Below are 24,007 nucleotides of genomic sequence, written 5' to 3'. Positions count from 1 at the left end.
AAAAGTTGATTTGACAACTAAGTTGAAGTAATGCTAAAGAAAAATAATGTATTGCATTTATATGAAAATCAATATAAAACCTAAGACTATTAGATAATACAATTCTCCTAAATAATATGTTATTAAGAATCAATTTGATGTGGTGGTTAGGGCACCAGATTAGAAACCAGGAGACTGTGAGTTCCAGTCCTGTCTTAGGCATGAAGCCAACTGGGTGACTTTGGGCCAGTCATTTTTTTTAGCCCTAAGAAAAAGTAGCAAATACTGAGATTTTGTCCAGAAAATACTAGTGTAGGAAGTGGTCAGAGGTCATCAATGACTCAAAGGAGGATGTGTTCCTGTGTCTGTAGTCAGTCCTGATTCAAAGGTTTGTGTGTACATGCACATGTGCGCTCTCTCTCTCTCTCTCTCATACACACACACACAGAGAGACAGAGAGAGAGAGAGAGAGGTTTACCGTAGAGGAATGAAAAAATAAAAAAAAATTGCGAGAATAAATTGTGGTCTGAAGTGTTTTCAAATTAAGGTCATCAGACTGAATTCCTCTGTTCAGGAAAATGACCTTAATTGCATCATAAATGTGTGTTGTACAGGAATCAATACAAACTCCTTATGGAATCAACAATAAGTGACTGGCTCAGAAAATAATGCAATCATGTTAATATAAATGATATTCCAAGCTGAACACAGAGAATTTCAGGCACCTTTTCTGCTGATTAGCAGAGAGAATGCCCTGCAGCCCTGGGTTGCTGGTACTTTTCAATTATGGTTATGATAAATTAGTTTTTAATCAATTATACCAAAGACATTGGCAAGGTCGCCCCCAGCATATTGTCCTAATATATCAGTAACTTTAGAAAAAATACCTTATTATCTATCCATTTTCACTGTAAAAAATAGACAAAAATGGGGAGGGGGGGAAATGTGATTACTCATATATTTCCTACCCATTTAAAGGCAAAAATTTACTGAAGTTCTAATGAGGCTTTGCAATATTCTAAAGAAAATTTATTTTTTTCCAAGTTGGAGCACAATTTGATTAATAAATAATGTTTTAAAATTCTTGTGCTTAAGAAACCAAATGCCTAATATCATTAAAAACAGGATCTTATAGATTTGTAGCATTATGGGGATGTGAAGCCAAGAGAGATGCATCTGATAAAGTGAAATGTAGCCTACAAAAACATAGACTTAATAAAATTTTGGTGAGAAAAAGGGCTACCAGATTTCAGATTTTTTGCCATCATAGACTAACACACCTCACCTCCTATAATATTCCCATGTCAGTTAGACTTACTTCATTATTAATTCACCTGTATTGTCAGATTAGATCACATGGGGAAAAAATTTTTTACCCAAATCTGCATTGAATTTTATATACTGATTATAATTATTTGTACAACAATTAAGTCTGTGGCTCTCTGAATCCACTGTTTGGATGACTTGATCTAGTCTTAAGAATTTATTGGTTTTTATTAAAGTGGAACTAAATCAAAGACATTAATGCACATGAAAAAAAGCCAAATAAATGTCTTCACAGGGAGTAATAATTGGAGGATTCTTGTCAAGCCACATATTTGTTGTTTCCTCCCTTGAGATGATATGTTTTCTATTTACAAGTATTTTAACAAACTGTATATGAACTAGATATATTAGCATGGTTTAGCTTAAGGAAGCCAGACAAATTTAGATAATTTTTTCAAGTATAATGGTTTAAGACGATGGACAAATTTATTTATTTATTTATTTATTTATTTATTTATTTATTTATTTATTTATTTATTTATTTATTTATTTATTTATTTGATTTGCCAATTGTTTACAAGATAATAAGTATAAGTGTATACATAGTTGTGAATACATGAAATGGGTACATATAAGAAAAATAAAAGAAGAATAAGAGAAACAATAGGACAGGGACGGTAGGCACGTTGGTGCGCTTATGCACGCCATAATGTAAAGAATGTTAAAGTGGAAAATAAGTAACTTCATCAGCATTCATTTAGTTGTTAATGGAATCAATTAAAAGCAGTGCGAACCTTGGGAAAATCAAGAGACAACTATTAATGAGCTGTCTCTTAATATACATTTCTAGATTCCTTGGTGACTATGAGGTCTGCAATTAATAGCAGTTATTTCTCATCCAAAAAATATAGCAGAAATTTCAGCTTCATTTACCAAATGTATTAACTATTGTTTTTCAGAACTCAGAGCTTGCCACTTTCTAGCCTGGTGCCTTTACCACTGCAACAAACTGGCTCGTTAAACTACATCTTAAAATATAAGTAACTGCCTATTGATTGAAAGGAATGCTTGCTTACAGTGCACATTAAAAGATCATTTTTTGTTTCAGATTCCAAGATTGGTTTCTAACAATAAGTCATTTTTTTTTAGTACATATGCATTATTTTAGTATTGTACGAGTGAAGTATTCAACTTCTTTTTCAGTCAGAAAGTTATCTCTTATTTCCTGCAGTGAAGGGAGAGGGCATTTATCCATATTTACTTTTCTTGAGCAAGATTCAAACAGCTGTAAATTTTCAAGGATAGGTTTAAGCATTTACTTTTGTGCGACAGAAGATTCAAACAGCTTTCTTATCTATCTTAATCTCTCTTAATTATGAAGTAATTTTGCCCAGACTATACAGACATATCACAGCATTTATAATGTGTGTGTGTGTGTATAGGCTCCACTGTTTACATACATTTAGAAAAATAAATGGCATATATTTATGTCTAATTTTCAAACTGAAGATATTATTTTGTTCATTTGAATTCACATCAATTATTTTATGACATTCCAAGTATTTATTAGCAGTCAATTATTCAGAAGTATTAAAAGTCATGCATGAAATTTAAAAAAAAGTTGTAGGATAGGAATAAATTAAGAAAAAGATCTGCACAATAACAAATGCTATGCTGCTCTCTACTGGAAGAAAAAGGTTTACATGTCTAAGATAATCTGGTTTATTTGTTTAAAACATTTTTAAAAATGGATTTCATCAAGTTCTACAGTTTTTAGCATGAACATGGAAAACTATAATGTTATGAATAATAATGTATGTGAGTTCTTGCCTACAGCTATTGGCTCAACAAGATCGGTCCTGAATAAAGGACAAAAGCAATATGGAAATACAGAAACAAGCTCAGTTCAGATTATATATGAATTTGACATCCTCTAACTTTGTAGCAATGTTACTAGTTACATTTAGATCAAAATGATCTATTTGTCAAGAGAGAACCTCTTAACTACTTTGCGTTTTCAGAGTAGCACGACAGTGCATTGAAGTGATTCCAGTATCTGAAAACTGGAGGGGAAAAAGGTCAAAATTAGCAAAAGTGAAATGATTATAAATGTTATTGAGCAGTTTCATTTTTATCATTTTTATCCTACATCTCACCAGAGTACTAAAAAGATAAATGGGCTCAGGTATCATGACTTCTTAGGAGTGATCTTAATATATACTTTCTAAATTATTAAAAGAAATGTAAAATGTGTTATGCCCCTAGAACTTTCTTATAGTCTCTGTGCTAATGTTTTTTCAAAGATTTTAAGGATAATGATATTGTCCACTACTTGGCCATTATTGTGTTGGGTGCATTAAAAGTAAAAATAACTGATTCAATTATTTTCCAGGGAACATATGATTTCAACTTGAAGAAACAACTGTAATTTTGACTCCATATCCAAATTACTCATTTAATGTGGTTTTATTATGGGAGGCTAGTTTATAAACCTACAAGTTTAAACTATGATTCATTTTTGATCACTTTTAAACAATTTCAAAACCAATTTTTATACCATTCCTTCCTTATTTATTGGTGAGTGTTTTATGATGTGCTGTACAAATTTGTTGTTTCTTAACAGTTTTATTTTAATTAAAGGTTTTATTGTTAAACAATGGGTTATAGCTAACTAAGATATTCATGTATGGTGTGGGAGAGTGTGGGGGTATGGGAGAGAGAGATTTCCAGATAAAAGTATTGAATATAAGATATATATATATATATATATATATATATATATATATATATATATATATATATATATATATATATATTCTTAAGTTTTATATATATATATATATATATATATATATATATATATATTAAGCAAATTTTATTAATTTCAGAGACAAACAAATCATCATCAACCATTACATATTTGAACCTTTTTCCATTATAAATTTTACAAGTCAGATAAAACCTTTTTTTATACAATACAATTCTATTTTAAGCCATTTCCATATGAGCATAAAAATACCTCTTATCCAATTTCTCTTTACTTCTCTTTACTCTTATTCAATTTCACTATTATTATTTCATCTATTTCTTTCTGACTTGATTACCATTATTCTCATTCAGTATTTCTACAAGGTTTTATTAATACTCTCAAAAACATAAACACACAACAAACAAACATATAAAAAATCTTTTAGGAAAGTAACTTGGCCCCAGGTACCTCTCTTTATATGGGCTTCAATTATATTCATGCTCATCTTACATATCATTACCTATTTTGTTTACCATTATATATCTTCTATATAAACTTCTCCACACATTTCACTCTTCATAATTCTATCTTATTTAATCCATCTTAATTTAAATCATTATATTTGTATCTTTTGCCCATTCTTTATTATCCCTCTATCTCATTCCTTAAAAAAAAAAAAAAAAAGAATTTCTCCTGAAATCACTAATCAGAGTATGATGCCTTTCTATCCTCCCCCTAAATTAATTAGATTAACATTTAAAATAACACCTAATACCCAATCTGATTCTGCTTGGTACATTCTATCTACTAATTTTTTTCTTTTAATAACAATAAAAACAGAGTGATAAATCCAAAATGATTAAATACATAGTTAAATAATAAATCTAAATATTAAATCTTATAACATTCCCATTGCCTTTCCCTTTAATATTTTATTACATTTTAAAATCAATCATTGTTAAACATTTCAACATTTTAATTTCTTATTAACTCTTAAGCCATTCTAATTTTCTATTTCTAATACAGGTGTTACCATACCATCTTATGTACCTTGCAAAATCTTTTTTAAGGAAATTGTACTTTACCCTTTGTCCCTAAAAAAAATTCCTCTTTTCCCATCTAATTTCAAAACTTTGTGGCTTTTCTCCACCTTTCCCCTTTCTTTCTTCCCCCACCAAATTTTCCTACCCCCCTTCTTCTAGCCTCTGCCTTGCTGGCATCCCTTCTCTGTTGTGTTCCCTTCTTCTTTTGTTTACTATCATTATATTTATTTTGCATCTTATTTTTCTCTTTCTTAAATGTTTTTTTAGATCTCAAGACCTTCATTTTCCTCGCTTTCTTCCTTCCTTCTTTTTTTTTTTATCCATTACATGTTTAACCTTTTTCCATTATAAATTTAACAAGTCAGATAAACTATAATTCTGTTTTAAACCATTTCCATATAAACATACAAAAACCTCTTATCCAATTTCCCTTTATTTCTCTTTACTCTTATTCAATTTTATTATTATTATTTCATCTATTTCTTTCTGACTTAGTTACCATTATTCTCATTCTATATTTCTACAAGGTTTTATTAATTCTCCCCCCCCCAAAAAAAAAACATATACACACAACACACAAAACATAAAAAAGATCTTTTTGGAAAGTAACTTGGACCCAGGTATCTCTCTTTTCATGGACTTCAATTATATTCATGCTCATCTTAGATATCATTACTTATTTTATTTATCATTCTAAGTCTTCTATATTAACTTCTCCACATATTTCACTCTTCTTAATTCTATCTTAATTAATCATCTTAATTTGAGTCATTATATTTATATCTTTTGTCCATTCTCTATTGTACCTTTGTCTCATTCCTTTTAAAAAGAAAGAAATTTCTCCTGAAATCACTAATCAGAGTATGATGCCTTTCTATCTCCCCACTAAATTAATCAAATTAATCTTTAAAATACCCAATCCGATTTTGCTTGGTACATTCTAACTGAATAATACATCCAAAACAATTAAATAACATAGTTAAACAATAGATCTAAATATTAAAAACAAAATACTATAATGAAAGTTTTATAATAACATCAATACCATAATCTTATTAAACTCTTTAATTAAAGTTTAATATTCTAAATCTCCCCTCATATTATATTTTCAAACCAATCATTATTAACATTTCAACATTTTAATCTCTTATCAACTCTCAAGCAATTTAAATTTTCTATTTCTGATACAATACTACAATATCATCTTATGTACGTTGCAAAATCTCTTTGAAGAAATTATACTTATCCTTTATCCCTAAAAAAAATTTCTTTTTTCCCATTTAATTTCAAAACTTTGTAGCTTTTCTCCACCTTTTCCCTTTCTTTCTTCTCCCAACAAACCTTTCTACCCCCCCCTTCTTCTAGCCTCTGCCTTACTGGCTTCCCTTCTCTGTCGTATTCCTCTTCCCTTTTGTTTACCATCCTTATATTGATTTTGCACCTTGTTTTTCCCTTTCTTAAATGTTTTTTTAAATCTTAAGTCCTTTATTTCTCTTCTTTTCCCTCTTCCTTCCCTCTTGGTCGAGTTCTGAGATTTATTAAAGATGGCTTCCTCTCTTTGTTCTTCTTCTGCTGTCTTCATCTGTTGCAATGTTTGTTGATAGTTAATGAACGCCATTTCCAAAAAAAGGCAGGCTTCTTTCAAACCAGCTTTACCATTTTGTTTTGCTTGCTCATAATCTTTTCTCAGTTCCTCGATAGAAGAAGCCATTATAAATCTTTTCTTTTCTTTTCTCTTACAACAGCCAGAATATTCCAAAGGAAAAATAAGACAATCCCAAAGTTATCAGTCAGTCCAAACCAAGACAGAGTTCCCACTCTCTCCTCCTAGGGTAGTATCAATTAGAGAAAAAGAAAGTCCAAATCTGTTTCTTAAAATCTTATTGCAATATATTTTAGTCTTTCAATCCTTAAGGCATCTCCTCCAACAAAGTCTTAGCATACAAATATTTTTTTTTAGTCCTCTCTTTTCCCACTCATCGCTTAAAGCCAGTTTCCACCTAAAAAAAAATAGGTTTCTTAATATTCACTTTTTATTCCGTAAAAAAAGAGGGTAAGCTATCCTTTCAGCACCATTAAACTGCCGCTTTTTTCCTCTTCTCGAAGGTATCATTCAGAAAGTCGTGCTTTTCAGGAATTTTGTTAAATATGTCTTAGAGTCCTAGGAACCAAGAAAAACTTTCTCCTCTCAAGCACTTTCTCCACTTCCTCCTGCGCATTCTTACCCGGCTGCCAGCTTCTTTGTGGCGGCCATTACGGACCGCCGCTGCACCGTCCTGGGAAAAGGGGTTCTGCCGGCCGGGAGGGGGTCTGCAGCACCCCCAAACCCTTCTCCGGATCCCCCTACCTTCAGCTGCCCCTGCAGGCAGCCTAGCTCGTACCCGTCTGGGTCGGAGCCCCAAAAACGGCTAGCGCGGCAGGGATCGCGCAGCTTCGCAAATCCCTGCCGCTCGCGAAGCCGACAAACCGGAAACCTCCTTCCTTCCTTCTTTCTTAGTTAAATTTTGGAATTCATTAAAGATGGCGTCTTCATCTTCTTCTTGTTGTTGTTCTTCTGCCTCCATCTGTTGTATTGTTTGTTGATAGTTAACCAGCGCCATTTCTAAAAATAGGAAGGCTTTTTCCATACCATCTTTACCGGCTGCTTTTGTTTGCTCATATTCTTCCCTCAGTTCCTCAAAAGAAAAGGCCATTATAGATCTTTTCTTTTCTTTTTTCCCTCTTTCTTCTTACACCAACCAAGATATTTCAAAAAAAAGTAAAACAATCCCAAAATCCACAATCCTCAATCAATCCAAGCCAAGACAAAATTCTCCCTTTCTCTTCCAGGGGTAGTATCAGACAAAAGAAAAAAGAAAGTCCAAATCTGTATTTTGAAGCCTTATTGGAGTTCTATTTCTGTCTTCAAATCCTTAAGGCATCTCCTCCAACAAAATCAAACCAGATGGATATATTTTTTGTCCTCTCCCTTCCGACTTATCCCATAAAGCTAGTTTTACCTGAAAAAAACAGGTTTCTCAATGTCCACTTATTAATTCCGTCGGGAAGGAGAGTAAACTTTCCTTTCAGCACCACCAAACTGCCGCTTTTTCCCTCTTCTAGAAGGTATCATTCAGAAAGTCATAATTTTCAGGAGTTTTGTTAAATATGTCTTAGAGTCCTGGGAACCAAGAAAAACTTTCTCTTTTCAAAAACTTTCTCCACTTCCTCCTGCGCATTCTTACCCGGCTGCCAGCTTCTTTGTGGCGGCCATTGCGGACCGCCGCTGCACCGTCTTGGGAAAAGGGGGTTCTGCCGGCCGGGGAGGGGGTCTGCAACACCCCCAAACCCCTCTCCGGATCCCCCTATCTTCAGCTGCCCCTGCAGGGCAGCCTAGCTCCGGACCCGTCCGGATCGGAGCACCAAAAGCGGCTAGCACAGCAGGGATCGCGCAGCTTCGCGAATCCCTGCCGCTTGCGAAGCCGACAAACCGGAAGTTCGAATATAAGATATATTGGGGTAGACAGTTCCAGAGCAGGGTGTCTGTAACTTTCCAAGTACTGCTGAGCTACAGTTCTCTCCAGTCCTAGTTAGGCTGACTAATGGTGAAGAAACTGGAAGTTACAGCTCAGCAAAAGTCACTCACTTCTGCTTTAGTCTTTTAAACTGCTGTAAAATTAATCTGCTAACTTTAAGCAAGTAGCCAACATACCTCCGAGCACAGAAGTGGCATTTTCTGTACTTGTAAATGTGCTTAAAATTCAGTAGTTACATCCTTGTAATGCAAACTCACAGATTTAGTCCTGAAGAATATTCAATATAGTCAGGGTCTCTAGCCACTAAAGCAGATTAAGGGACAAGAACCCACCTGCAGAAAGTGAAAAATACTAGTAAAAACTTACCTCTCAACATATGAAGGAACGAAGAATAGTGGGGCAACCTAGCTTTTCTTTTTCATAAATAAGTGGGTTTTTTAGAGGGAGGAGCATACATGAGCTAAATTCCATGTGTTTGGTGTAAAAGAATGCTGTGCCTTTATTTACAGCACTTCTTATAAAAACGTTGTAATGTCCATGTTAGAGTACGGTCCAAGCATTTTTCTTTTTCATCATCATTTGTATCAAGAGAAAGTTCTATGATAGCAGCAGCATTTAGGCTTATATGCCACCCCATAGTGCTTTATAGCACTCTCTGGGTGGTTTACAATGTAAACCAACAATCTGGGTCCCCCAACAATCTGGGTCCCCCAACAATCTGGGTCCCCCAACAATCTGGGTCCCCATTTTACTGATCTTGGAAAGATGGAAGGCTGAGTCAACCTTGAGCCCCTTCAGGATCAAACTCCAGGCTGTGGACAGAGTTTGCCTACAATGCTGCACTTTAACTACTGTGCCACCATGACTCACTGTGATAGTGGTTGCCAATCTTAGCGCAAATTTAGAGACATAAAAAAGCAGCAAATTTTATTAGCTCCTAATATAGCCATCTCATCTTTATTGCCCTAGAGCTGGGAAATATTATCAGCGTAATATGTGAAAGACAAGTGGATGTATACAGCTTTGGATTTGTGCCACAACATACCACATAGTCCTTTTTACATCCTCTGCAAAATTTCTGCATGAATTGTTCACCAATGCTTCAGCGTGGTCCCTCATTGATTAACCAAGTGCAGCAGTTCTTATCCTCTGAAATGAATAACAATCATTTAAATGTAATACTTACATTTCTACAAGTCAGCATTACTATAAGCCACTCAGAGAGTATTGCCGAGTGCTGTTTGCCTTTTACCTTAATCCTGAATGTTTGTTCCAAAACAAATATAATAAATACTGGCATAGCACCATTATTTATGTTGAAGTCTTGCCCTAAATTCGATGCTAGTGCATCATATTTCACATTTGTCTCTTAATGTTCACTGCAAGTTGATAACTTTAGAAAGAGATCAAATTGTAGGCAGAGTCTGAAATATTTTTGCAAATATTGTGGCAGATCTTTTGCGGCTGAAATTTTTCTTTAGTAAGGGTTAGGATTTTTCCAAGATTGATTTGCCAGAGCAGACAATTACGAAAGTGCACATTGTGCAGTATTCAAGGAAAGAAAAAAGATGTCAAATTAAGTAAAATATTTCAGTTTAACTGAAATTTAGTCTTTCTGATTTAAAATCACACAGAAATAAATTATTGGCCATTAAAATACTGTTTAGCTATTTCAAAGACTTAAAACTTTTTTCTCACAAATTACAATATTTCAGTTTCTTGGCAGTACAGAAGTGGAGCAGCCCAAAGGCACAGAGATTGTAAGAGATGCTGTGAGAAAACTTAAGGTAAGGAAAATTTTAAAATACAGTATTTATGTTTGACAAAAAAATTCTGATTCTAAATGTATGTTTGTTACTGAAGTAAATTGTAGGATCCAATCTGAGTTGGTCATTGGGACCAAAGGTTTCTTTTGTCACGTTTTTGGATTCATGCTGGTGTCCATCTTGAGAAAGCTTTTCTCTCTCCAGAATGGAGACACATTTTGGAGACAGAAAGGTTCTCTGAGGATGGGCTCTACAACAAGTCCAAAAGTTTAGAAGAATAAACCTTTGGTCCCAGCGACTGACTCAGATTGGATCCTACAATATGAATCTGGGACATATGTATTTACCTTCATTTGCAAAGTAGATTGTGTTCAGTTCCAAAATATCATTAGCCTCAGCTAACATCATCAGAGTGTAAAACTACCATTAAGGAGATATGTGCCTATATATAACATTAACCAATGGCTGTTGTGTCATTAACCAATGACTTTGGCAGCGTTCTCTCTAGTTCCCTCCCTCATCCCAACAGACTTCCGTCTTAAAGGCCCCTTTTTGTTTTGTCCACTAGATTCATTTGTTGCTTTGCTCATTATGGGAAGCAGTCAGGACTCTAGCAAGAATGGGGATTGAAATATATTTTCTGAAAATCAGTTTAACTTCTAGGGAGTCTGGGAAGTTCTTTCCTCTGTTAGGAAGCTCCTGTTGCATCTTAGAGAAAGATATGTTAATTTTTCAGATTCAGTAAGGTGTTATTTTCTGTCTCAGTTCAATGAGCTCGGTCATTGGAAGTGTACTCTTAGCTATCTTGGGATCATTGTTATCAGACATTCTTAGAAATGGGAGTCCCTTCGGGTCCAATTATTTGTAAAAGTATTGAATTCTTCTCCTTCTACATGAGCCATCAGAGAGACATCTACTTTGATTTTTATGGTCTGAAAGAGGTCATAGCAAAGCTTTATTTTGGGGGAGATTGTAAATGGATCACAGAATGCATACTGTCGATCAATTAGTTTCTGCAGCCTGTTTATCAGTTGAAAAAAAAAATAACCGTGGAATTTTTTATAAATAAAACAATTTATGATGTCAAGATATTAGCCTTCAACCTAAGGGCTTCAGAACCACCTTTGTTTGTAGTAATTTTAACAGACACACAACAAAACCACCCTAATAAGTCCTTGCTTAAATTATACTATGTTAGTATTCAAATTAGACATTCAAAAAAATAAGCAAACATGGAGTAGTGGATTAGAATATCTAACCCATTTGTGACAATAGAAAATTATTTTCACATTCATTAAGTCACTTTTTATAGGTGAACAATTATTATTCCAATAATCCATATTCAAATAACCCATTTTTGTTACCTATTAGACAAAAGTAGATTCAGCTTATTGTTGGAAATGTGGACTAAAAAAAAAAAAAGCAGCAATGTTATTTATGATGTCTAGTGCTGTAGTGGCTCCTTTTTGGCTAACAGTTACAAGTAGTCCTCAACTTATGACCACAGTTGAGCTCAAAATTTATGTTGCTAAGTGAAAATCTTGTTAAACGAGTTTTGCCCCATTTTACAATTTTTCTTGCCACATTTGTTAAGTGAATCACTGCAGTTGTAAAATTAATAACACAGTTCTTAAGTGAATCTGCTTTCCCCGTTGACTTTGCTTGTTAGAAAGTCGCAAAAGGGGATCACATGACTCCAGGATACTGCAGCTGTCATTTGTCAAGCATCTGAATATAAATCACGGATCCTGCAACAGTCAAAAGTGTGAAAAATAGTCATGAATCACATTTTTCAGTGCTGTTGTAACTTCAAATGGTCACTAAATGAACTGTTGTAAGTCGAGGGTTACCTGTATTTTAAATATTAATTTTTGTTTGGAAAATTGTTTGGCTTTTGTTTGTTTGGCACATGGGATTCTGTTAATTTTGCTTCACAATGGCTGTGAAATTTTGCATTTGCTGAAGCATTGTTCAGTTATGACTGCATTATGTTTATAATTGGGTGTGCCATAATCCCTTATAATTAATTTAGTTCTATAGTCAGAGATAAACAAGTTAATTATATAAAAACATGATGTTTCCCTCATTTGCACTGTTACCTCAATATAAAACATAATGCATAGTACATTTTTATTTTTACCAACAGGTGGGGCTGGTGTTCCACAGGAAAAAAGAGTCAGGAATAATTTTTAAAAAATCCCAAATTTTAATTTATCTCAAATAATTGGCATTTCAGTTACTATATTGCACCGACCATTGCTTAGTTCCTTGAAAAGCCTTATTGCATAGTCTACCATCATCCTGTTGGAATATTCAGTTTTACTTGGAATACTCTATTTTTTCTTTTCATAAAGAATTTTTTCTCTGTATTAAACAGAGTATAACTCATAAAATCAATGGGCCATAGATGTTCAAAGTGTAGTAGCTCCATAGGTGTTTACAAAGTATTCCATCTTTCTGAAATAGAATTTTCCATAATTTTAAATATTAAAAACCTAAAACAGGATATCTAGAATCGGTTTCTTAAAATATTACCCCGACCACAAATCATAGAGATTGTGGTTGCAAGTGATGTTTTAATGTTTGGAAAAATACAGAATGGCATATTAGCCAACAGATTTAATCCAGTTAAAGGGCTACATTTTGAAACCAGCACAGATATAGACAAATTCTGAATTCTCCAGATGTTTTATACCACAGATTCCACCACCTCTCTGGGGCTGTTGAACAATGAAGTCCAAGGCAGTTGATTACCTCTAATTTCTTTCTCTTCACTGTTCTGCTATTTTTCAGAGACAACTTTCAGAAGCAGGAAGCCTGCCGATATGTTGCTTTCCCTCTTTTTTCTAAACGGTTTTCTTTCTCTTTGCAGTATCAAAGACCGCAGTAACATTTCTGCATATTGTTTTACTTTCCACTACTTAAGGGAAAGGCTTGAAAAATAAATCAGCTTATTGGAAACAATAGAACAGGATCAGTAATAATACTTTGGCATCAGTTGTAACATCAAGTTTCCTTTGTTGGTAATTAATATAGGATGTTATAACATCTATGACATTAGAACATTTTTGTACTTTATTAAAGTTTGGGAAACATTTTCTGCAACAGAACCTTACCAGCACAATCTTTCTTATGTACCAGACTATAAGAATGTTTGTACTGCCACCACAACTCAGCAATTGGACTAAGCCAAATTCTAAGCATAGGGAAGTAAGTTCAGCACTGATTAATTACTAAATTACAGAGACAGTGTTACAGGGACAGTAAACCAATTGAATGAAAACTCATGGAGATGGTCTTAAAGTTGGAATTCAAAAGTCTAGGTAAACACAGGTTGTCCCTGGAAGGAGGAATAAGTAAGAAAGAAACTCAAGATTAATCCACCTTGATTTTCTTTGTTATGGGGGGCAGGGGGGAGGAGAGCGAGAGAGAAAGAGAATATTAGGTTGGCAAGATTGTGTATTTACGCTCTTTAACAGAGTTCCAGTAATTTCCTGATGAGGCCAACCTCCCTTCTCTCATGCATCATCTACTGAGACGTTGGAGGCATGCCTTCTCTGTAGTTACCAATGCCTTTGAAATAGTCTCCCACTTGAGATTTGGGTACCCTATTCTTTTACCCTTCCAGAAGGTCACAAAGACCTGGCTCTTCCTGCAAACATTGGGCTAGGATGGGATTAAGTCAAGTGGTGACTAATGTGTCTTGTTATGGTTTCTTGATGGGAAGACTACAATATGTAATAAGTCTTTTGTTGATTGTTGCAAGATGCCTATTATCACAATGAGATAGGTGGACATAATAGTTCTTTAAATAAAAAAATCCTGGAAGAGCTGACAGATTAGAGCTAACAAATTATCTCTTATAAATGCTGTTGGGAGTTCTGGCTGATCTGAGGAATATAGTGATGGCCTGGCCAATCATTTCTTCTCTCATTTCTTCTTGGTTGGCTCCTTGATTTCCCAGCAATATCTGACTTACTTCGACATAGTCTTTCTCATCTATTGTCAAGATTATATTCATGAGGATCACCTGTCCAGAATGCAAACCCGTTCTCTTCTTTTTCCGGAGACACTTCACAAACCAGAATTTGCTGTCTGACTGTCGACCTTTGCCACAATGCCATTCCTGATCCCTGAGGGACATGTACAGAACTCACCATGAATCCTCACAAGAAGCTCCAATCATACTAAGGAATAATACCTAAAGCATATGAACTTATATCACACACATGTATACCAATGCACATACAAACACCCCAAGCATATACACACACTCTCTCTCTCTCCCTCCTTCCCTTCCTCCCCCCCCCCTCTCTGTGAGCTTTAATGTCTTGAGATCCCTTGATAGTTCTGATAATCATGTTATCCTTCTGGAATATCTGGTAGGATTGAACCCCGAGCCCAGTGTTTTTTAATAGTTCCAATCAATTCATTTTTGGCCATGAGATGTCCATAAATTTGGCAGTAGCCACTATAGGTTTGCAAAGTGAAAATTCTCCAAAGAGACGGTGAGCCAGTGAACTACCAATCCCAGGAGTTGGCAGAAAGGAAGAAAAAGAAAGAAAGACACACAACTAAACCCTGTTTCCTAAAAAAAAAAAAATCTTTAAAGAAACAAAGTATAAGATAATTTAGTAAATGTTGAAATAAACAGAAAGGCAGAATAGAAATTAAATTATGAATAAAAAAATGACAAAGTATCTGAATTTAGGGGAAACTACGACATAACATAATATAAGTAGGATCTTAAAATATTCTTTATGATTATTTTTCTCTGATTTTCAGTTTGCAAGACATATTAAGAAATCTGAAGGCCAAAAAACACCAAAAGTTGAGTTACAGATTTCCATATATGGCGTAAAGATTCTAGATCCAAAAACAAAGGTAAGATTGTCTTCTTATTTCTCTTTACCCCTTGAAATTTTAGCCAAGGCAAGATAACCCATGCCATTTGGATTACTTTATAAATAGATAAACTGGGATGACATGATTTATTTCTGCAATATTTTACATTGAAAAATTGTGTCAATTGGGAAAATATACAGTAATAATTGTATAATTATCAGTGCAGAAACTTGAGTATCATACAGCAAAAACATCCTGTGACTGAAGTTGGATCTTCTCAAGTATTTATAATGGAGTATCTTGTGTTTTTGTTCCCTTGTCTAATGAAACTGAAAATTAGACCCAGATTACTTTGCAATTGTATCTAATAATGCAGCTGGAGTAACATTGACATCCACAGCTTCTGCTGTTTTCCTTAGGACAAAAGCAGAGTTGTTACAGTACAATCCTGTTTTCATCAGACTTACCATTTGACTCTCTGTGCAGACACCACTGTGTACAAAAATATATAAATTCAGTATTAAAATCAATATTGAGGACTACAAGAATAAAACATATTCTGTTTTGTTGTTTTGTTAAGAGGACTCTGCTTCATCCTGGGCGTCTTGAATAAATAATATTTAGCAGTCAAAAAGTAATTCCGAGAGGTAATTGCACATTTGTTATTTGCAGGAAGTCCTGCACAACTGCCAGCTCCACAGGATATCATTTTGTGCTGATGACAAAACTGACAAAAGAATATTCACTTTCATATGCAAAGATTCTGAATCAAATAAACACTTGTGTTATGTCTTTGACAGTGAAAAATGTGTAAGTATACATAGACTTTCAAACAGGTTGAATTTATTCTTTTAATATTGAAAAGTTGTATTGTTCCTCCTGCCTTTTTTTTTAATAAGAACTCCTCCTGTTTTTTTTTTTTATAAAATAGTAAGTAAAGTAAATTGATGGTTTTTCTTTTGATTAAAACTTATGTTCTCTATGCTTTCAATTTCTGTTGTTCTTTGCCAATATAGTACATACATATATGTTTGAATATCATAGAATCAGTCCAATGCTAAGAGGTCCAATTCTACATTGAATGAAAGTGACACATGATTATGATTGAAAGTGATAGGTGATTGTGCTTACTTGTTAGGAAACAGTCCAAATGCATACACCAATTAGGCTCTTCGCTGTCTAGAATAGCTAACCAGTTATAATATTCTGATGTGCTTACTTGAACAATACTTGGTACAGGTGTAATAAATATGACCAAATCTTTATCCCATATGAATATTTTTTAATCTGCACCTGAAACTTCATGAAGGTTATGTGCTCTTTATATGGTATCCTACCATAGACTTCTACCACAGACTTCTTAATTATATTTAAAACAAGTTAATATTTTATAATTTTTGTATTGTATTTTTCCTCCATTTAAACCTCATTGTACAAAATAACCAAAATGCAGCAATTAGTTGGTAAATTATACAAAAATCATGTCTTTATCTCCTTAGAAATATATTCCTCATGTATTTTTATTTATAATAAAAATGTGAAAAATCAACTTATGACAGGGCCTGACTTCAGTACATCAAGCCCCATCAAGCCCCTTCAGTGGAATTATGTAATAATTTGGTTTTTTTTTTCTATTTTCATTTCATATTTTATTGATTCTATGGCATGAACATTTTTGAGCCAGCTGTGATTTTTTTGTATTAATAGTTTCCCTAATATTATAGATGATGAATCAATACAAGCCTCTATTCTTTGCAACATTACCATTGCATGCTAATGGTAAGACCTGTTTTATTTCAAGGCAGAAGAGATAACTTTAACTATTGGCCAAGCATTTGACCTTGCTTACAGAAAATTCCTAGAATCAGGAGGAAAGGATGTTGAAACACGAAAACAGATTGCTGGATTACAGAAAAGAGTAAGTTCCATAGTCTGTCTCAGTTTAACAAATGTCTTTAAAATATTTTTTTTAAAAAAAAAACATTGCTATTCTATATATGGAATAAAAATCTTCGTCGTTTTATATTTATTAATGGGAGATATATGATTTGAAGTCCCATTCATAGTAACTAAGTTATATTTGACTTATATTTAAATGGATTCAGCTGAATGTTAGGTGTTATTAAAATGTTAGGTGTTATGACTGTAGATGTACAGCTGTCCCAGAAATAAACTATAAATCAGAAAATGGGGAACAGAGTAACTTGATAAAAAATAAAACAAAAATGGCAATAAGAAACCTTTGGAATGCTTCACTATAGGATATGGGAGAATAATCTGTTTATGTGAAAGAACATGGGCTAAATTTCAACTTGCACACAGAATGGATGGTACTGTATCTAATTCTCGCCCTTCTGCTGGTAGAAGTTTGTTCAGCCTAGTATGGGAAGATGTGTTTTGATCATTTTCCTTCTTGCCTACAAGCCTACTGTGTTTTTCCAAGGACTAAGGAATTTTAAGAAAAAATGGAAAATATATCTTTATGTCTGAACGTTCCAGCAGCAAAAGGATCCCAATAAGATAAAAACTGATGATTTATGTTAATTTTGCTAAATATATTTATGTACCTATTTTGTGAAAAAAATGGTTTTATGTGAAGTCATTCATGAATAATATTATATATATATATATATATATATATATATATATATATATATATATATATATATATATGGATCTTTGGTTATTCGGGTTTTCTCCCGCGTAAGATTCAAAGTATCTAGGCAACGTTTCGGCGAGGTCCCACTCGCCATCTTCAGGCTGGTGCTTTCGGCTTAGTGCCAGTGCAAGCAGTGTGTGACCGGAACTGCCATCTCTCTATATATACAAGTGGTGAGGGATGGTGTGCTGGGCTGGTTGGCTGTGCTGCAGCCTCTTGATTGGTTGATGGAGTTGATGTTGGTATAATGGGCTGTGTAATGGCCTTTTGTTGTAGAGATATCCTGGATCTTGTGCTGTCATCTCCTGGGTCGTTAGCCTCTTGTGTTTTAACGGCTTGGGTAATGGGTTGTGTGATGGGCTTGTGAGTTCTTTTGTTGTGGTATCCTGGGTCTTGCGTTGTAATCTCCTGGGTCGTTTGTGTTTTGATCTCTTTTTGATTAGCCTCCTGTGTAGTAACAGCTTGGGTAATGGGTTGTGTGATGACCTTGTGAGATTTATTGCTGTGGTATCCTTGGTCTTGTGCTGTGATATCCTGGGTCATTTGCTGTGTTGTGACTTCTTGAGTTCTTGAGGTGTAATTTCTTGAGTTTTCTGATGTGATGTCCTGAGCGGGTGGCTGTGATGTAGCATTTTGGGTTTTTAATATGGCTTTGAGTTTGGGGTCTGGGTCTGTGTTCGTTTGGCTTCGAGTTCGTGGTCGTGCCACATCTTCATGGTGGGGGTCAGTTCGCTTCATGTATGGTTCAGAGGAGTTTGAAGTGGGTAGTGATGCAGCTGCAGTGCGGCTTCTGGTCTGTGGTCGTGTCTCATCTTCTGTGTGGGTGTGAGTCTGATTTTTACGTGGAAGTGTGGTGGTGGCATCTTGTGTGGCCCTCATGGGTGTGGTTCTGGTGTCATTTATCATGTTGGGTACTCGTCTGTTCATGAGGGCGGGTTTCCAAATGGCTGGTAAGCGGGAGGTGTCATCTCTTTTATTCATGCTGTGTGGGCGTTTTTCTATCTCTATGGCTTCTCTGATTATTCTGCTGCTGTGGTGTTCAGTTTTGGCGATAGTTCTGGTATTTTTAAAGTCAATCTCATGTCCTGTGGCTTTGAGGTGTTGGACCAGGGAAGAGGTTGGTTCTTCTTTTTTGATTGAGTTCTTATGTTCTTCAACGCGTGCACTTATTCTTCTGTTAGTTTGTCCAATGTATGTGGTGAGGCAGGCAGTGCAGGGGATTTCATATACTCCTTGGTTTTCTAACTCGATTTTGTCTTTAGGGTTTCTTAGGATGGTGGATATTTTTCTGTTTGTGCAGAATGCTGTTTTAATGTTGTGTTTTTGGAGGATCTTGCTGATTTTGTCTGTAGTGCCTTTTATATATGGGAGGAGGGCTTTGCCGTTCTCTTGTTCTCTGTCTTGGATTTTGGTTGGGTTTCTTTTTGGATTAGGTGGGTGATCTTCTTTCTTTGAAATCCATTGGCTGTTAGTACGTTGGTGAGAGTGTTTAGTTCGGTTAACATTAACACAGCAAATGACCCAGGATATCACAGCACAAGACCAAGGATACCACAGCAATAAATCTCACAAGGTCATCACACAACCCATTACCCAAGCTGTTACTACACAGGAGGCTAATCAAAAAGAGATCAAAACACAAACGACCCAGGAGATTACAACGCAAGACCCAGGATACCACAACAAAAGAACTCACAAGCCCATCACACAACCCATTACCCAAGCCGTTAAAACACAAGAGGCTAACGACCCAGGAGATGACAGCACAAGATCCAGGATATCTCTACAACAAAAGGCCATTACACAGCCCATTATACCAACATCAACTCCATCAACCAATCAAGAGGCTGCAGCACAGCCAACCAGCCCAGCACACCATCCCCCACCACTTGTATATATAGAGAGATGGCAGCTCCGGTCACACACTGCTTGCACTGGCACTAAGCCGAAAGCACCAGCCTGAAGATGGCGAGTGGGACCTCGCCGAAACATTGCCTAGATACTTTGAATCTTACGCGGGAGAAAACCCGAATAACCAAAGATCTATATATATATATATATATATATATATATATATATATATATATATATATATATATATAAAAATTTTTTTGTTTTCGTAGGTTTTCATGGGTACAGGTATGTAGGTCTAGGTGTGTTCAGGTCTTTTCCCGTGTAAGATTAAGAGTATCTTGGCGACGTTTCGGCGAGGTCCCACTCTCCATCCTCAGGCTGGTGCTTTCGGCTTCATGCCAGTGCAAGTAGTGTGTGATCGGAGCTGCCGTCTCTCGATAAATACTGGGGTGGGGGGGTGTTGGTGTGCTGGACTAGTTGGCTGCGTTGCTGCCTTTTGATTGGTTGATGGAGTTGATGTTGGTATAATGGGCTGTCTGAGTTTTGTTGTGGAGATATCCTGGATCTTGTGCTGTAATTTCCTGGGTCGTTTGTTTTGTAGTGATCTTTTTTCCATTAGCCTCCACACAGCCCAGCACACCAGCCCCTCCACCAGTATTTATAGAGAGACGGCAGCTCCGATCACACACTGCTTGCACTGGCATGAAGCTGAAAGCACCAGTCTGAGGTTGGCGAGTGGGACCTCGCCGAAACGTCGCCAAGATACTCTTAATCTTACATGGGAAAAGACCTGAACACACCTAGACCTACATATATAATTTTATATATATAATTTTATATGTATAATTTTATATATATATTATTTCCTCTATTGTGGAAATAAATTTGTTTAGGTAACTTAAAAATATGGTTCCTTTTAATTAATGCAGTAAATTAATATTGCAGTTTTTTCCATCATACAAATATGATACAAATTTGGTATACTGATGATGACGATGTTAACACCAGAAATATACCTTATTTTTGTAGACTAATTTACTAATGATAAATGCTTTGTTCCATGCTGATTTATTTTTGTAGGCTTATTCAATGTAGTTCTGATAAGGTATGAATTTACCTTGATATTATTTCTCTGATTTTTTTAATACATGAAAATTCTTCAGATTAATGAATTAGAAACAGAAAATCTGGAGCTAAAAAATAAGGTGCAAGATTTGGAGAAGCAGTTAAGAATAAGCCAAGTACATACATTGCCAGTAAGTATACTGAATTTTATTTCCATCATAAACCAGCATTGAACTATAAGAAAAAAAATTATATATGTGTGCGCGTGTGCGCGCGTGCGCGCATGCTTTTAAAGTTGTAGCAACGTTTCAGCAGAATCTCATCTGCCATCATCAGGCTTGTATTGAGTTCGTCTGTGAGTCAGACTTTCACAGCTGTTTCTGTTTTAAATTTGGTGCTAGCCTACTGCTGTGTTAGAATGTTTTTTTCTTCATCCTGATTGGTTGGGAGTCTTGGTCTGTGTTTATTGGTCTTGGAGTTTGCTGTGTTCTGCTTGATTGGTGTTTCTAATATCTTCTGTCTGTTTTGTAGCATTTTTTTGTCTTGATTGGCTGGCAACAATGTGTTCCTGTATTGGAGGCTTTTAGTGCAGCTTGGCTCCGAGTAAACAGACGGCTATCATTTATTGGGAAGCTAGGTTTCATCTGGGTGCCTGGTTGGGGTGTCTTTGAGATGGAGGTATCAGGGAGGTCTGTTTGTGCTCAGGTGTTTGCCTGGCTTGTGGTGTGGAGATTTTTTTGTTTGTGAGTGCAGGCTTCCAGATAATTGACAGTCTGGTGTATATATTGAATTTCTCATCTCTCTTTACAAAGCAAGTCTTGCTGGTACTTGAGACTTTCACTTGAGACTTTCAAGAAGAGATTGGACTGCCATTTGTCAGAAATGGTGTAGGGTCTCCCGCCAGGGGGTTGGACTAGATGACCTACAAGGTCCCTTCCAACTCTGATTATCTGTATCTGTACCTTTATTACTTTATAAATAACTCCAGGTGACTTTAAGATATCTAATACTCCTTCCTTCTCTTGTTTACCCCAACAAAACAACAACCCTGTGAGGTGAATTGGTCTATGAGAGAGTGGTTGGCCCATAGTCACCCACTTGGTTTCATGCTTAAAGTGGGACTCGAACTCATAGCATTATTAATGTTGCAGCTATGTATGGAAAGCAAAGAAGGTTGTCTATGTAATACAGTGCCTTCTTTGATACTCACAATCAATGTTTCATTCCTATTGTCCATATTCGTATTTTGTCTCACAAAGACATAATTATGTGCACAGGCACACAAACCTTGTCTCATAGGGTAGCCATGGAACCATTTTTTTTCCATATAGATAACTACAAAACTTTACCAAGACTTTCTGTAATTACTTTTCTATCAACATCTGAATTCAGCCCAATCTATTTGCTGTCAGTGTACTATTTAAGGGGAACCTCACCATAAAAGTTGTTATAGAAGGTAAGGATGGAACAATTACCTATCAGTTATAGGTAATTTCCACAGTTTCACAAGTTTAAAATGCATCCCTGTCCTAACTCTTGCAGCTTTCCCTAATCTTAAGGAATGTCTTAAGGGAGTAAAGGGTAGAGGCAGCTTATAAGATGAAAGTTTGAAATTCTCATTACAAAACGTACATTACTACTATGCAAAACATTTCTGCTGAATGAGAGTTCTGATATTACATATATACACAGTGGGCTTGTTTTATAAAACATACCTCAGGGAACAGAGGGAATTTTAAATAAATATCTGTCATAAAAGGGGGCTATACAGCTCTAGGTGCTTAGAATTATTCTTAACCATGCAATAATTCAAATTAACCTATGTTTGTTGAAAAAAGAATGAGAGATTGATTTCCAGAAGTACCATTCTGATTGTGACAATCAGCAAGGTGCTTATAAGATATTTTGGTGGTATCTCTTATGGAGATACAGTATGGTCTGAAATTCCTATAGATAATAAGAGCTTATGGAATGGAGAGGTTCAGGAGATGTTATAGGTATGTATGATAGCTATAGATGGAAAGAGGCGTTATAAATAAAGTCACAGTTAAAACTCGAGGCCAATTGTCTTGATGGCAGATTAAGTGGCACTGTGGGTATTCCTTGAAGATGGCCTCTATCTTCTTGGTCATCTCCAGTTATGGATGCTGGGCAGAGGACAGCTGGAAGTTAATACCCAATAATTGAAAAAGAGGTTTTCAAAAATATATCCTGAATTATGGACTCTGTCAGAGACTAGTTGATTGCAGAAACTTATATAACTTGTTGAATGAATAGGCTAGGGGATTGTGAAAGAACATGACTTGGAATAATGTGGGCAAACTTTAAAAAGAGATCCATTAACACCGGGGTGGGATTCTACCGGTTTGGCCCTGTTCTATAGAATCAGTAGCTCCAAAGAGCAGCTGACACCGAACCAGTTCTCTCTGAAGATCTTCTTTTCTTCACTTGGGCCCACCCACCCACCAGCTGGACTCCAGGCTGTCCTTTATTCTTACCTTAGTTGCTTTGTGCAGCACAACTGAGTGCCGCATGTTAGCGGGAGATGGTGATTGCTTTCAGGAGAAGTTGTTTTGCAAGTACTGCGCACCCGTGCCCAGCACCCGTTTGGTGTGCACATGCACAAAGTGCACGCTTACCAAACTGGTTGTTATGAGGTAGGATCCCACCCTGATTAACACTAGAGTGATGTCTTGACTTTTAACACATGGTGTGTCAGTTATTAAATCTACATTTAGACCAATTTCTTGTGGGCAAATGACAGAATGCAAGAAATTAGAGGATTTGCAGATCTGAAGCTTGGTACCACAATAAGTACTGATAAAGAAACATTATCCTTTATATAATATTCATCATGAGGTTATACAAGTCACAGAAAATGAGATCAGTATTTCCCAAAAATGCCCAGATTTCATAGCACAGATGAATGGATGCATTCACACATACACACAAACATACATAGATACAAAGATAAATGATAGACACCTCAAATTTTCTGCAATCATAAAGATTTTAGAAATAAATGGAAGAACGTATTAATGGTAGTAATTGGAGAAATAAGAGGCAATCTGTTGGTCTGTGTACTTCATTTTTACAAAAAAATGCAAGGAGGATTGGTTGTGGAGGAGTTTTCAATAATTTCTTTAGGCAGACTAATTGTGTATTTAATATTAGTAGCAACTTTTTTCTGCAACCTGGGTTCCAGGAATAAAATTCATTGTGCAGAACTCATGAAAGACTAGAGTCTGTGCCATTACAAAGACAAC

At 35.5% G+C, this 24,007-nt stretch overlaps 1 protein-coding gene across 8 annotated transcripts in view; it reads left to right on the top strand.

The window, feature by feature from the left end:
• Nucleotides 1–24,007, top strand: part of GULP1 (GULP PTB domain containing engulfment adaptor 1) — a 143,729-nt gene that overhangs the window by 103,725 nt on the left and 15,997 nt on the right. For all 8 annotated transcript variants that reach the window (XM_087949590.1, XM_087949595.1, XM_087949594.1 and 5 more), the window contains 5 exons: nt 10,268–10,339; nt 15,104–15,202; nt 15,836–15,973; nt 16,965–17,081; nt 20,840–20,932. In XM_087949590.1, coding sequence (XP_087805716.1) covers nt 10,268–10,339; nt 15,104–15,202; nt 15,836–15,973; nt 16,965–17,081; nt 20,840–20,932 — 519 coding nt within the window. The remainder of the gene's footprint in view (nt 1–10,267; nt 10,340–15,103; nt 15,203–15,835; nt 15,974–16,964; nt 17,082–20,839; nt 20,933–24,007) is intronic.

Source organism: Notechis scutatus, chromosome 1, assembly GCF_049901735.1.
Source record: "Notechis scutatus isolate UNSWTSFEM ecotype Mainland chromosome 1, rNotScu1.2, whole genome shotgun sequence".
Taxonomy (NCBI): domain Eukaryota; kingdom Metazoa; phylum Chordata; class Lepidosauria; order Squamata; family Elapidae; genus Notechis; species Notechis scutatus.
The sequence above is the reverse complement of the archived record's forward strand: the minus strand, read 5'-3'. Positions and strand labels throughout refer to the sequence as shown.